Consider the following 16,267-nt stretch of genomic DNA (forward strand, 5'->3'; position numbering starts at 1 on the left):
CTGTTAGAGTACAGAACTGGGTTAGCCTGATATTGGAGCACGACACTAAAGTTTCTAGCGCTGCTCAGAAGTTAATCATCTGAAAAAAAATTCTTTGTTTTTTCATGATGCAATCTTGATTATTTTTTTTAGGTGCAACATGACAGAACAATATAGAGTGCGTTGCAAAACAATTCATAAGTTTCATGTTGCTTTCAAACTGGAAATGACAATATGTTTGATTTAGACTTTATGACAAAGAACAACACAAAATAGTGCATAACTGTGAGTCAAATCATGCATGACTTTTAAATCATTTGGCAATTTTTTAAAAACTATTTTTGAGTCGAGTGTTACGTCGAGTTACAATCACAAGGTACTCAATTTTATTTAGATTTAGTATGAAGGAAGAAGAAATTTATACATGCTTTTGAAAAATAAACATTTTAAAAATATGCCTTGGATTTGTAACATGCATCCTACAAGGAAAAACAACAGGTGATCTGTCACTCATTTCTTTATAGTTGAAAGAAATGAAAAAAAGCTTGAGCTAAAACCAGAGACGAAAACAAACAATGGAGGAAGTGATCTCTGTTTATTTAATGGCGCATTTAAGTAACTTTTGAAATCGTAGGAATTCCAACTTGCATTGTTCTTACAATCGTTCAGAGCGAAAACAACGCCAAACCAGTGAAACTGATGAGATCGCCAAATAACCTTCTATTACATAATGTTACTGAAAATAGTTAAACTCAAGCCGCTATTCTTGTCTTATCTTCTTTGACTTAACCACATTTGTCAAACAGCTTCTGTGTGGAAGGACTTCACACCCACGAAGTCTGTGAAGAAAGTTGTCGGATTGGGTTTATACGCAGAACATTGAACGCAGCATCAGTTCCTGGTCAAAGGATATACCGTCAGTGAGATCCAGATGCTTTTAAATCTGAATTCCTGAGTGGGAATGCGCTCAGCCATTTGCTAGGACCCTGTTTCCCGACCCACGGTGCTGTAAGAGCTTCCCAGAGATGACAGAGGAACACCTGGACGCGGCTCGACGACTCAGAAATTCAGCGGGCTCTTCGAGCGAGGTAACCTTAGCACAGGAGCTAACTTGGAGCTAGCCCTGGGCTAACTTAAAAGCTAGCTAGTTAACGTCGGCGCTTTCATTTGTTTGACACCTCAGCCGTGTGTACGCGCGCGCTGAAGGCGACCGCAGCTGCTCGAGCTTTAATTTGGGACATTAACTGACGCCGAAGGAAACCTTTAAGCAGTGTTAGCGGTACCGAAACTATCCAAGGGTTCCCCATCAACAAGTGGTCTCTGTTCTGCACAGTGGGGAGCTGCTGGTTGCCTGACAGCACGAACAAATCGCTCCACTTTAAAACATATTGATATAACTGTGCACCAAATCTGCCATTCCGTTTAGCATTTCATCCCTATATCTACAGATAAGGGTTTCAATCAGTGTCATATGTTATGTAACCCTCTGTGGTAATCTTCTCCGACTGCAGTTTTTCTCACTGTCCTATTTTCCTCTGATATCGGCGCTTTTAACATGACGGTGTGAGACAGATTGGATAGTGTGTGTGTGTGTGTGTGTTGGTGTGCGTGTGTGTGTGTGTGTGTGTGGGTTGGGTTTTCTCCATCCAAGCATGTCGCATGAGTCAGGCCAGATTTATTCCAAGAAGCTTAAACATCTAGATGTTGACGGATCCTGTCCGAGTAGAAGTCATATTCTGATGCAGCAGCGAAAATACCAGAGACGCCATTCAAAAATGAATTATTATAATAATATTGTATGGAATGTTTGACTGCAGGTTTCGTTACGGGAGGGCGTAGTGACTCTCTATCATCGTCTGTCCTGTCAAAGGACAGAATCGTTTTGTTTACTTACATTCTGGTAGAGAACTGACCGACACGCATGTTTTTAATGGTGCTATTGATTGGCTCTGATCAGTCGTCAGCAGATCAAATACTAATAATGCTAGCCCATCAAAACTAAGAATTCCCACCGTTTTTAGTCTGCAACTAGAAATAACAAAAACTGAAATTGAGAACATTTTATTTTTGCTAACTGTGAAAAAATAAAAACGGTAACTAATGGGGGAACAACTATAACTAACTAGAACTATATTGTGCTTTTATAAAACTAACTTTGTTTTTGTCTTCATTAATCTATTTAATAACCCTTTGAACTGATGTGAAATAGATATTTTTTTTCTCCACACAAGCAGTTTACGTCAGCTGTCGGCAAATTACGGCACTCCATATTCCTCCTGGCGGCGCTTACGCTAGTCCGCAAAAAGGCAACAAAACGTTTAGAATTAGTTGGTTGTTCAATAATAATAATTTTTTGAAAACTGATGCGTATTCATTACCCAATAGATGTATACATAATCACAATACAATACTCTGGTTAATTTTTAGGTGCAGAATTCAAAATGGTTAAAGTATGAAAAGTTAAAACTACTACTATAGAAACCAAACAATATTCAACTAATAAAAACTAAACGTTCAACTAATAATAACTAATGAAAACTAGCAAACACATCAAATACTGACTAAAACTAACCTAATTATACAAACAAAAAGTCACAATTAAATAAAACTAAACTGCAACGAAAAAACCCAAACTATTAAAACCCTGATAAGAATTTTCCAATCACACAAACTTAAGATCATCCGGCACACTCCTAATTTTAAAGATCTCTGTTTGGTAAAAATTGCAAAAATGAACATTTTACTACCTGGCATTTTTAGATTTATCTGACTTAATCCTGTACTCCACAAACCCCAACTGGTGTTGCTTGAACAGGTTCCTCTATCACTGCATCACCTTCCTTCAATGTGGGAATCTTGTGGGGGCAACACTTCTATCAGACGGTGCTGCTGAACTGACTCGCAGTGACTCCACTTAACGTTCGAAATAAACGCTTTAGTGTCTGATTGTGAGTCTGGTGTGTGTTTTCTTATTTTTCTTTTTCCTCAGTAAGCGACATGGACAACTCTGTCACCCTGTGGCAGTTCCTACTCCAGCTCCTGTTGGACTCCAGCAACGAGCAGCTCATCTGCTGGACCAATGAGGAAGGAGAGTTCAAGCTGCTGCAGGCCGAGGAGGTGGCCCGGCTTTGGGGAGCCCGCAAGAACAAGCCCAACATGAACTACGACAAGCTCAGCAGGGCGCTGAGGTACTACTATGACAAGGTACGCTCCGGTGACCTCTGACCTCTACACAGGAGCTGGTCAATCAGGGAAGTTTCATGCCAAAGAGAAAAAAAATTCCACAATTCTTCTCATGACCATTTAGGAGTTTACGCTTAAAATGTGTGGAAATACTCTGATCCTATTTGTTCACAGCAACAAGAAAGGAATGGCAGCTTGTATACAGCTGAGACCAGAAGTTTACATACACGTCATCCACCTTTCTTCTTCTTCTCACTGCCTGTAGTTCAGTCAGACCAAACGTCAGAATTACCTAAATTATTTCTGTTTTATAAATGTCTGTTTTAGAATATCCATCCATCCATTTTCTAACATCTTCGTCCCTAGTGGGGTCGGTAGGGGTGCTGGAATCTATCTCCAGCGACCGTTTCGGGTGAGAGGCGGGGTTCACAGAGGGAGAGACCAATTTACTTGACAGTCATGTTTTTGGACTGTGGGAGGAAGAACTGGAGTACCCGGAGAGAACCCACGCATGCACAGGGAGAACATGCAAACATGCAGAAAGACCCCGGGCCGGGAATCGAACCCAGGACCTTCTTGCTGCAAGGCAACAGCTCTACCAATTGCGCCACTGTGCAGCCCTGTTTTAGAATAATTTATTCATTAATGTCTTCAAAATCAGACAGTTATATTAGTTATATATTGGTATCAATGAGGGTTAATTGAAATATTTAACTTCAGACAGGGAGAAAAAAGTTTATGCGTCTTTTTATTTGGTGTATGTAAACTTTTGGTTTCTGCTGTATGTAATTCGTTTGGATTACATACAAATTCCAAGTAGTGCATAAATGTGAAGTGAAAGGAAATCATATTTTTTTTTATTTTCTATAAATAAAAAGCAGAAAAAGTTGGTTGGACTTGCTTTCAGTCAGTGCAGCTGCAGCTGTTTGGGTCTTCACTTTGTTTAAATATCCAGAAGGAAACTGACATTTTTCTCCAAAACAGCTCTGGGTCAGTCAGATTGAAGAGTGTTTGTGAAGATCATTAGTTTGGCCACTTATTCTCAATTAGATTTTGGTCTGGCCTTTGACTGGGCCATTCTAAATTGTAAGTATACTTTGATCTTAATTTGTCGTTTAGGATCGAACGTGAACGTCTGGCACATATTCAACTCTTTCACGGCCTTCAAGTGGTTTTCCTCCAGCATTGCCTCTTATTTACCTCCATCCGTCTTCCTGTCCAGAGTGAAGTAGAGGGTTAAGGAGGAGCAGCAAAAGCAAATGAGGTGGATTAGCAGAGATTAATATCAAAAGATAACACATCTAATATAAAGGTGAATGTAGTTCTCACTGCGGAGTAGAGATGCAAATCTTTCAGTTGTAGCGATTTGATTCAGTCTTTTAGGGTCACAATTCGAATCAAACAATATTTATTTCAGAACAAACTTTTTCTGTTCAAATGTTCTGGAGTTTCTGCTTAAACAAAACTAATGCATTTAGTTAAAACAGATCGATTTGGTTTCATAGTGTATCAAATTCCATCAGTTAAGACTTAAACAAAAATAGTTTTGTGCATAAAATTCTGTAACTTAAATTACCACTATTAGGCTACACTTGTAGTAATTATCAATATAAGGTTACATTGCAATGGAGCTGATGTCAATAATTTGTTTTTTGGATAATTAAAGTGAACGACACAAAAAATTAAACATACACAGAAAACCCCATTAAAAAAATAGAAATATATATAATACAGTTAACATTCAAGTTTAATATGCACAAGGTTTGTTTAAGATGCAAAAATAGACAGTGACAGGTCAGCTTATCTGCCTGGCTTTTTCTTAAATAAAAAAAAAAAATCAAAGAATTATTCAAAATACTTATGTGGGTGATACAGTCTTCTACAGTGGCCTAGTGGACATGTGATTCGATATGCACTATGCTCACAAACGAGCGGCAAAGATGCAAACTTACAAATTTTAACATCTTTTTTTTTTGAGTATTTTGAATCAATTCAGAATTCCCAACACTAGGAATTGTGATTCACTATAGAATACATTTTTTTTCTTGCACCACTAGTGCAGAGAAATCCTAAATAGCTCTGTAGACTGGTGCCCACCCTGCCTGTGGTTTGACCCTGTGGGCGTTGAGCCATGCTACTCTGGGACGTCTGTGGCTTTGGGTTTGGTGCAGACAGGAAGCACCCAGCTGCCCCACACAGAAGGCGGTGCTGCCGACTCACTCTGCTCCGTCTGCTCTGTCTCGTAGAACATCATAAAGAAGGTGAACGGCCAGAAGTTCGTCTACCGCTTTGTGTCCTACCCTGACATCCTGAAAGGAGACGCCGCTGCCCGGATGGACGGGGGGGACGATGGAGCCGGCGGAGTCCTCCCTGCTGCTGCTAAGAGGTTGGACGGTGCTATGCTGGAGGCGGAGTCTGACGACCGCTCCAAGGCGGGGTCGGGTCCGGCCGCTCTGGGCTCCAGCACCAAGCAGTCCAACAGAAACGACTACATCCACTCCGGCCTCTACACTTCGTTTCATCTCAACTCCCTGCACAACGGCCGGCAGCTCTTCAAGTCCATCAAGGTGGAAAACCCTGCAGAGAAGCTGGCTGAGCGGAGGGCCGCCTCCCAACAGAGCCAGGAGACCCCCCCTCTGCTGCAGGCGCCTCCAGCAGCCGCTCCGCCATCTGTCATCAAGTTCGGAAACAGCCCGCCAAAGCTGCTCGCCGTGCCGCCTCCTCCAGTCACCATAGAGACCACCTTGAGCGGCTTGGACTCCCTGCAGGCTCCGCCTCACAGGGCCGGACTCGTCAGCACACACTCCTCCCTGCACCCCCAGTCCGTCTACTCGCTGGAGCACAGCCGGCAGTCAGAACCCGGCCTGGGCCTACCGGAGCTGGGCGCGGCACGGGAGGCCGCTCAGGAGGGAAACATGACCAACAGTGACGGCGAGTCGGGGGGCTCTGGGTCCACAGAACCGGCTGCTCTGGAGACACCAGAGACCCAGCCACACGACAAGGCCAGTACACTGCTGCAGACATCTCTACATCTTTCTACACAGGACAGAGCATTTATCAAATTATTTATCATTTATCCTGATTAGCTTCTTATAAGACTTTTAATTTATAGTTCTCACAATAAATTCAAATCATTGATGGGGAAAAAAAAGGTAAAACTGTTAAACCCCTGAAAACTGTTTGTATTGTTGGGATTGTTAGGGAGGTACGGATCTACTTTTTTCACGTCCGATACCAATACAAGGTTCAGTATCGGCTGATCCTGATCTAATATAGAGAAAATATAGAAAAACAGCTGAATTAAAGTAAAATGTTTCTTTTTTGCTAACTGCACCAATACAGCACACTTGAACATACAAATAGCTTCATACCCTTGGTCAAGTAAAAACAAAACAACTTTAATTTATTCAGTCAGTATAACAGCCAATGTAAAATAAATAATAAAGCATGATGTCACTCAGAGCACAAAGTATAGAATTAGACTGAATAGATCTGACCTTTTACATCAGGCACATTGTCACTGATAACCAATCTAGATCATTTTTCAATATCGGGACCGAAACAGATATTAATATCAGATTGGTGCATCTCTAATTGTTAGCTTTACTTTTTTCTCCACTGTTTGTTCAGTGAAAGTATCTATAAACTTGGAAGTATATGTGCAGTTTAGTGTTATAAATCACACATCTTTACCACGCCTGGTGTCCTCTTCATGTGTGGTGTCCTGAAGAGGCGCATTACAATAATGTTTTTCAAGAGCACTACTTGTGTTTGTGCCATGCAGTCACAGCCATACAGTTACCTAAAAAAAGTGGTAAATAGTTTTTACTCTCACTTTTATCATTATAACAGTTCCACAGAATATCGTGATAAATCTAAATCCATATTGGCCAACTTCTAGATTAAAATAACAAATTAATGTTGACCGTATTTATGAGTTTGTTTAAACCAGCAGATCTTCCTATGTGGCTGTCACAGCTGATAGACTGAAGTGTGACCCGTGTTTTTAAAGGAACCTGTTGTGTGTCCAGCAGGTGGACGGCGGCATCAGCGTGTTTATAGACGAGCCCGGCCTGGTGGACACTGAGACCAGTTCGTCCTCGGTGAACAGCAACACCGCGGGAAGCGCTCAGGCTCTGGGAAAAACTCGTAAACCGCCAAAGGTCCTGCAGCTCAGTCCGCCCGCTCTGCTCGTCACCACGTCCGAGTTCTCCCCCATAAACCTGTGCAGCCCCTCGCTGCCCACTGCCTCACTCACACCAGCAATGCTCCAGGTGAGACGCCTCTATACTGCCGCATTGCCATGTTTATCACATTACAGCCGATGTCGGTGTGCAGTGTCCCCGAATGCACCGATTACAGTTTTGCTGATCCCAATGTTGACAGATACCGATTTTTTATTCTTTTTTTTTTTGTCAGAAAAGTTTTCACCATTTTGAAGAGGTAGATCAAATTTACCGCTTCTTTTTGAAAAGCGCTGAGGACAAAGCCACTGCACTCCATAGATCTTTAAGTTAAAGGTTTGTGAAGACTTTTGGAAGGTGTTGAGTCAGACAGAATAAAATGAAGTTGGACATTTTCTATAACTTAGTACCGTACATCTGCCTAGTTCTATATTTTTTTGTTTTTCTGAGTACTTGTTGTTTTCTGTGATAATTGAATTTATAAAAGTGGAAACAAAATAGACGGGTAAATTAAAGCAAACTACCAGACTGGTTTCTGCTGGTGTAAAGTTGCAGAGTGATCAGCATAGAGGTTGAGCTGGCACCATGTCAGTGTTTGTTCTCCATGACCTGCTTCTGTTGCATCTGTTCTTCCTGTCGCAGCTCCTGCTGCACAAAGTAGAACAGAGACACAAGGCGACAGCAGAACCTCTCAGCAAACCTCTGAGCTCAGGCTGGAAAAAACAAACAAATCTGTTTGAAGTTAAAAATATAATAAAGTGCAAACTGCTGAAAATCCGTGAATACTTGAGACCCCCTTTAAAAACGCTCATAACTCCCGATTTTAACATATCAAACACCAAATATACATTAATATTAATATTCAGACATCTTTCAACTGCTTGACATCTAAATGAAGACAAGGCGGCACCTTTTTCCGACAATTAATTTCAAAATGCAGCCTGTTAATGGTTTTCTTATTATTATTATTCAAACGAAAACAAAAACAACAATATGACTTTGAATGTGTTTTTATTTTAACTCATAATCTAAACCCACTTTAAAGTGTGTTCCAAATAGGTCCAAGCCAAATGTGACTGTAAGAAGGTGACGCTGCAGCTCCCAGGTGAGCAGCAGGGGGCAGTAGAGCTGCAGTAAAGTCTCCTTGTTGTTGGCTGTTTAACTGTTGGTGGTGGCACTGTGCGTCAGAGTGGATTAGATCCGCTTGTTCAGGTCAGACTTGGTCATGGCTTCCAGCTCAAGCTCCCTGTCGGCTCACATATGGAAAGGACCACCATTTAGCTGTCTCTGTCGTTTGCCTGTGATGGTCTTCAAAGATGAAACTCTTATTTTTTGAAGCATCAACACAAAACATAACGAAGAAAAGACAAATCTGGAAATTCTGGGTTAATTTCAGTTGATATGATCGTCACATTATTCAGCAATAAGTATCACAATTTTGTGGTTTTCCGATATTTTGCATGACTTTTGTTTCACCTAATGATAATTCTTGCTTTTCAACCCTGTATTACACTGTAGAAAGTTGGAATAACAACTTTTCTATCTTTTGTTGCTGCTTCTTTTCACAAGATGCTCTGAAGAAACGGATATTTCTCACAAAGTTTTTTTTTTGTTGTCACATTTCCTCCGCAAACAGGTTTGAAGGTGCAAAACCTTTGTTTTCACTACCAAATATTCCTCTCCTCATCCTCCACTCTCCACACAGGAACCTTCACAGTTGGACCTGAGCTGTGAGTTTGGAGGAGGGGGCGGCAAAATGTGGTTCTAGTTGGAAAAACTAGGAAAACAGTTTAGAAAAAAGGTTTCAGACGCCTATAATCTGCGAATGGATGATATACGTTTTAGTCTGTGAGGAAGGCACCATGTCTGATTTTACAATTAGGCAATTAGGCTTAAAATTTTATTTTCTGATAAAGCTTGTAGTTAGGCTGGGTTAGGTTACCCTGAGTTACGTCTGTAGCTGTGCTGCTATAGGTCGTGCAGCCCTGCAGCGGTTAGATGTTAGATACTACTTAGAACATAACACGCCATTCCTTGCAAATGTGAAACTTTACTCAACTAAAATTTTACAAAACAGCTAAGTAAATTACCGCTTTAGAATTTGTCCAGAAAAGTTCATTTAAGGGAAGCTAAGTGTGCTAAGCATTTTCAAAGTTAGTGAAAATGCTAAAGAGCTAACAAAAAAAAAAAAAAATAAATTAGCTCTGCTATTAGCTGATTAGTAGAATACTGTGCCCCACTTCAAATGGAAGACAGTTCCAAATCCACCGGCCCATTTCTGTCCTAGAGTGGATCAGGACACTCTAGGACAGGACACAGAAAAGTGACAGTGGCCTGCGCCGACCCGCTGACCTTGTCTGTCCTCACCTTGGACTTTCTATATTAGGTTGTGCCTCAGAGCCGGTCCCAACCCTGCTGGTCCTTAGGAGACAGACCAGTAGCATATTCTGTGCCATCTGTTGCTCCATTGATATAATGGCGTTTTACAGCAATCATTTACAACAAGCTATGAGCGCTGACATTTTTATGAGGAGGATAAACATCCTAGAGCAGGGCAGCCGATAGCCAGACTCATTAAGCTGCTGATATTAATCTGACAGCCTGTGGCTTCAATAAGCTGGTTTATTTAATAAAATCCAAATAAACCATGATAGAGTTTTATGGTTGTACCGATTGCAGTTTTCTGACCTGACCTGCCGAATCAGATTTTGTGTGTGTGAGAAAATTTGCTAAAAAATAGTGACAACGTTGCTAAGTTGGCAACAGTGGGGTGACTGTTGTTAACCGTGGATGTACAGATGTGACCTGGTGGGTGAAAAAAGGGAAGAGTGGCAGATTTTCCAGCCTCTGTGGAGCTAGATAAGGTCACATTGTGCATGTAAGTGTTGGCTGATCTCCCAAAATGGATGAAATCAGTGCAGCACTGTAATGTAAAGTTTGTGGTCGAAGTGAATCTGTTTTCAGGTTGGTAGATTATGTTGCAGAACCTGCTTTAACCGTCTGTTTCTGTCCCTCCCAGACTCCAACCCTCCTGTTGACTCCCAGTCCTCTGCTGTCCAACATCCACTTCTGGAGTACGCTCAGTCCTGTCGCTCCCCTCAGCCCAGCCACCAGACGTCAGGGAGCCCACCTGTTCCAGGTGGGTGTGTGGAACCAGCTCTACTTCCTGTTTCTCTCCGGTCTAAAGCTTAACACCATCATTTCCGTCTCTGTCGCAGTTCCCATCGGTCCTGAACTCCCAGTTCCAGATCCCAGTCCAGAGCCTGGATGGGACCAACACACCCGGACCCATTTCCCCAGACCCCCAGAAAACGTAGACGCGGCCCACGCCCGTGTGTGGCGGATGGATGAGGCTGAAGCGTTCGCTTGGTCTTGTGGTATTCACGCCCTCAGGACCCTTTTCTGTTTGCCATCCTGATGCATTCATTTTGTCTGGCTTATTTTGGGATCACAGCAGATGAAAAGGAGAGAGGGATTTCCATGGTAACCGAACCGGACACAATCTGCTTCACACCTAATGGGATTCCAGCTATGGCTTTGCTGCCAGACCAGTTCTTCTGACCTGAGTCGACTCTGGTCGTTTGTTGCTCCAACCTGATCATACACCTGCCTCAGCTGCTCACTACCCGACCCACGCCACCTCCACCCTTCTGTCTTATTCTGACTTGTGGCCATAATCCAAACTGAACCTTAAGTTATGCTTTGCAGATGTTTTAACACTCCTTTCACACTTTTTTCTAGGATCCAATCTCAACATTCAGTGTGTTTCATTTGGATTGGATCTCAGAGAGTGAAAGGAGTGTTTGTTTTAATGAAACTTATATGGACACCCTGACAGTCATGTTGACCTGTTCTGCCTTCTTTAGGGAAGAAAGAGAAGCCATACAGCATTTTTAGCCACAGGGGGCAACCGACCAGCAGTTCTCTCTCTGTCATGGATCACTAGTGTCATCGGCTTGTTGGGGAGGGAAACCAGAGAACGGAAACAGAGGGAAGCGGCTCGTTTGTTAGTGAGTGAGCTTTTCTTTTTATCATCACCAGCTGATCTTTAAAACATTGTTTAGAAATGAGAAAGCAAGAAAAAAAAGATCCCTATGATTTTGTGAAAAAATTAATACCATAAAAAACTCCTTTTGATGCTCGCTATTTGTGGAAATCCTGAGCAGTTGTTTGTTGCATCTTTATAGATCCAGTTAAGAACCTTAGAAGCATTTTGTTTAAATTCAAATTAGAAACATATTTTGTTGAATCTCCAGTAGCAGTCAGACTTGCAACAAATCTAGAAAATCCTCTGACTAAAGACAGTTGTTGCATGGCATCTTATGACTGTAATGACATGCTAGCAGCTAAATATCCAGGGACAAAGACAATATTCCACAGTAACATGTCCTGGATGACATCATCAGTAGTTACCAAACACTGCTAATCCACCTCATTTGCTTTGGCCACTCCCCTTTAACTCTCTGCCTGTCCGTATGGTTACCAAGCCGAGCAGAGAGATGTTGGAGGATGGTTTGAACTTCCTGTTCCTCTCTCTGCCCTCTTCAACGGCGCTTGGAATTATTGTAGCTTTTATGATGCTAATCAGTTGCTCCTAGTCGGAAAAACAGTACATTGTTGCCACGGCTACGCATTCTAGCTGTCCACAAGTAAAAAAAGCAAGAGTAATTGAACAATAATGCAACACCTCAACCAAAAGGATTAACAAAAGTGTAGAAGAAGAAGAAATGAGAGCTAGCGTAGCTCCTGCTGCCACCACCAGTGGCACTGTTCTAGAATTAGTTTGATTGCAGTTCGGCACTGGACATCCCTGCATACATGTAGTATTTAGTACTTGGTTATTGCTTCAGTATCTGTTTAGTCACATGCATATTTGTACAACTCCACGTTCATTCAATCTGTCCTGTGAACGTCTACGTTCTTGTCAGCAGATGCTGCCGTCTTCCCTCTGTTTCCAGTTTAAAAAGCTCCAAACAAAACGGCTGGAATTAAAGCCGAGACTGTTGATGGCTTTTTTTTATTGTTTTTTTTTTTGTTTGTTTTCGTTTAACCACAAATAGCAATACCTTTGCTTGCCCAACAGTCAGCCAAAACATTATGACCTCTTTCTCCTGCTGAGCTGGAAATGCACCGAGCAGTCAGCCGGAATCAGGCCTGCTCAAGACACTAGAGACATTCTTCAGTGTGGAAGTTCTTACTGTGGGAAGCAAGAAAGCGTTAAAAGCGACTTAAATGTAAATGTATCGTCGGTCGTTTATTCAGGCTGATATTTTCAACAGATGGTAGGAAAGCTACACATATTACTAAAAAGTTGTTCTCTTATATTTTTTCCTAAGGTTTTATTCTCCAAATTTAAACAGCCACCACTCACAGAAAACATTTTATTTGCTGTTTCTCTTCTTTTTTTAATCGGAATTGACTAAAATGACACAGAAATGTCCAACAGCGGAGCATCATTTGTGTGGAGGCCAGTTTGTAGCTTAAAGTTGCTTCTCAACTTTAATGCTTAAAATCCAAGGTGTCAAACTCAAGGCTCGTGGGCCAAATCTGGCCCACTCTAACTATTTATATGGCCCCTCTTATCTCAAGATGGCCACATAAATCAAATCAGATTATTTTTTTTAACTACATTGTCAAATTACATCAAAGATTAAAAGTGGATTTAATTTTAAGAAGTAAAGCGATAATATTCTAATAGTTCCTTAATAGGTAATTTTATCAATAAATTTCATCAAAGATGCAACTATTATTTGAGTTATTGATTATTCTGACGGTTAATTAAACTTTTATACAATATTAGAAATATATATATAAAGAGCTTATAAGAGCATTTCTTTAGTGAATGCAGATCATTTGTAGCAAAAGATGAATCTGTAACTAAAAATACTTTTAATATCAACATGTAAAAAAACTCGGGCGATTCTGCTTGACTTGACAACACACTGAAAAAGTGAAACATTTGATCCAAGTTAAAAAGATGGACTTAATGAAATTAAGTTTATCCAATTACATGCATTAAGTTAAGTCATGTTATATAGGCATGAATAAATTAAGTTTGACAAACGTAATTCGATTTCATGTAACAATTCTCCTTTTTTCAGTGTGGTTAATAAATGGGTAGCAAGGGTGCTATTTTTAACAGAGTCTGAACCAGGTGAAATTAAAACTGCCACTTTAGGATTTCTGGGTAAAACATAATTACAGTTTTTTTTTATCTTAAATGCGAATTGTATATATTTTTTTGTACAGTTTTGGCTTAATTGCTGCTCTGACTCTGTTGTTCTTTCAGCAAACTCCTTTTCTTGGGTCCATATACTGGAGCTAACGATGAATCGATCACTAAATCAGCTTACAGTTATTTCAATAACCAATTCATCCAATTAATCGCTATTCAAGATCTCGATGCAACCAGAAATGAAAGAGAGCAACAGCGCTGCATCACTCTCTCCTTCTGGTTGGGTACTGATGTTTCGGTTCTTTCTCTCTCCGTCTGATTGGCTGGTGATGTTTCGGTTCTTTAACCCAGAGCGCTGCCTGAACATTTCCCCCTGCCTACCTATCAGCCATCTGAAGCCCACTCCACGCGTTTTACTCGACTTTAAAGCCATAAGTCTGACACAGACTCCAGAGGTACTCCCCGCCTCTCTATGCCATCTAACATTGAAAGCGTGCGTGGCGCTTGTTTACACCGTGCTTGGATTAAAAAAAAAACCCACAGAGGTGTGTTCTGTTTTTAACCAAAGTGTCCAACTCTAACCCAGGGACGGGTTAGATGGGTTGGTGCAGGACACGCGCTCACTCAGATGGAAACGGTGCCTTACCGCAGCCAAGCTCAAGGTCAGCCTCACTAAGCTCTCTCACACACAGAGCTCTTTTTATTTTATTTTAAATTTCAGACGCCGTATCTTAGATGTCAACCAAACCAGAGAATTGGAGGAAAACTCTGCAGCGGTGTAATTCTGGATGCATTACTGTACATACAGACAGCGACATGAGCTGACGCGCTCGGCATGTAAAATACCAGCTTCACGTCGGCGGCCATGTTCCTTCTTAACCTGCCTCTAAATGTTTGCTCAGAAAGTGTATAGATAAATATATATATATAGGAGAAAAAAAACCCTGTCTTTAATCATTGTAACCTCCATTTATTTTCCTGTAATGCAATAGAATTCTCAGAATAATTTCTATTTTTGTAAATCAGTGTCTGCTTTTTAATATTCCTCTTTGTGCATGTTTTTTTTTGTATCCTTGTTTTATTTTGTGTAATTTGGGGGGAATTAATGTTGGGGGTTTTTTTTTCTTTCTATTTTTAGGAATCAAAGCCTTATTGGGATAAAATCAAAGTCTGTTTTGTATGTTGACTGTTTTTTGATATCGTGTTGATATTGTACATGCAGATGTTGTGATCAGACGTTTGCACTTAAGAGTCGGGGGTTCCTGTCATATTGGATTCTGTCACTTTTCTAGGATTTCCTTTGATGACTAAAGAAATGTATTTTTTCCCCGTAAAGGGAGGACTTCATTATGCACTTGTATTTTCTAAGAACAAAAGGAGCTAAATCTAAAGTTTTACAGTTTGTATGGAAAAAAAAGACTAATTTGTAATTAGGCACTTGCACAAATATTTATAAAAATGTCTACAACCCATAGAACAGATATATAGAATAAGCATCTTTTGCTGTAAGTTTAATAGTAAAAACTATGAAATAGCTATAAAATGATCCCAAAGCTTATTTTTTTTCTCTCCTCCAGTCGTCTTAGAGTTTAGTTTTGTCTTCATATCTGCTCTCTTGTTTCTTTTCCTTGAAATGTAAAAAGTTGTTTTTAAAGAATGACTGTTTTTGCTTTGTTTTGTCCAGTTCGATGCTTATTCAAAATGTTTACAAGCTGCTTGTCTTGAGTGGCATATTGATGTGGGAGGAGCCTAGAGGAGTTCTGTACAACAGACCAATAATAAAACAAATGTCTAACTGACACCAGCTTTAATGTGGGTGGGTGTGTGTGTGTGTGTGTGTGTGAATCTGATCGGTCTTTGGAGCCCTGGTGGTTTCTTTAAACTTCAGATCTGGTTCATGTTGTTGAGATCCAGTTGAAATCAGAAGTTTTTTTCCTCCCCAACTGAAGTGAAATCAGAACAAACTTCTCTTGTTTTAGATGAGTTAGAATTACCAAAATGATTTCTATTTCCAGATGCCACAATAATAAGACTCATAATGGTTTGAACAGATAAACAGCCTTTATAAACATTTATTGCTATGAATTAAAATCCTTTCAATGAGATGACAAAATGCAGGAGTGACCAGAGTTTCCTCCAGCCGGATAGATGACAGTATTGGTGTCCACAAGTTCACACAGGTGGCTGATGCAAATTATTTCAAATAATGCTAAATTATTAGCGACAAATTAAATTCTTACAGTACTTTGTCAAAACACAAAGTACTCGTCTGTTAAACACTTTTTGGATTCTCTATTTTCTCAGTAAATGAAACATTTATCCACTGGCTTTAATTCAAAAGCCGACTGAAGCAACCAAATCTGCTTTTCATTATTTTTTTAAGGTTGACTCAAAACAGCAAGTAAAAAAAAAAAAAAGGGAGCAAAGTCTTTTTCTTAATGCTCATAATAAAGTGTTTTCTATTTATTTCAATATTCTGATTCAACAACATTTATCCCAAAGGGAAATTAAATATTTTAGTACTTCGGGCTAATGCAGATCTCCAGCAGCAGTCAGTCTTACGACTGACTGAGGAGGCCTCTGACTGAAGACAGCTGCTTGCTGCAAGCAGATCAACACCCAGGGACAAAAAAAAAAAAAAATCTTTGTAACATGTCCTGGATGAAGACAGTTGTTGGCTCAGATGTAAAACAATTCCTTGTTGCCACAGTTGCGCATCATCAATGTTGATGAACCAGAGGCAATA

The 16,267-nt window shown here is 40.5% G+C and overlaps 1 protein-coding gene across 2 annotated transcripts; it reads left to right on the forward strand.

The window, feature by feature from the left end:
• The first annotated feature begins 838 nt into the window (after positions 1–838).
• Positions 839–15,325, forward strand: elk4 (ETS transcription factor ELK4). Of its 2 annotated transcripts, none has more exons than XM_032550469.1 (6): positions 839–1,067; positions 2,969–3,183; positions 5,409–6,164; positions 7,194–7,436; positions 10,366–10,485; positions 10,565–15,325. In XM_032550469.1, exons 2-6 carry the CDS (start codon positions 2,977–2,979, stop codon positions 10,661–10,663), a joined length of 1,425 nt encoding a protein of 474 aa, XP_032406360.1. In that variant the 5' UTR covers positions 839–1,067; positions 2,969–2,976; the 3' UTR covers positions 10,664–15,325. The 2 variants fall into 2 exon arrangements, with proteins under 2 accessions (XP_032406360.1, XP_032406361.1); XM_032550470.1 differs by having other exon boundaries at positions 7,197–7,436.
• Positions 15,326–16,267: the final 942 nt, after the last annotated feature.

This window comes from Xiphophorus hellerii, chromosome 20 (assembly GCF_003331165.1).
Source record: "Xiphophorus hellerii strain 12219 chromosome 20, Xiphophorus_hellerii-4.1, whole genome shotgun sequence".
NCBI classification, from domain to species: Eukaryota; Metazoa; Chordata; class Actinopteri; order Cyprinodontiformes; family Poeciliidae; genus Xiphophorus; species Xiphophorus hellerii.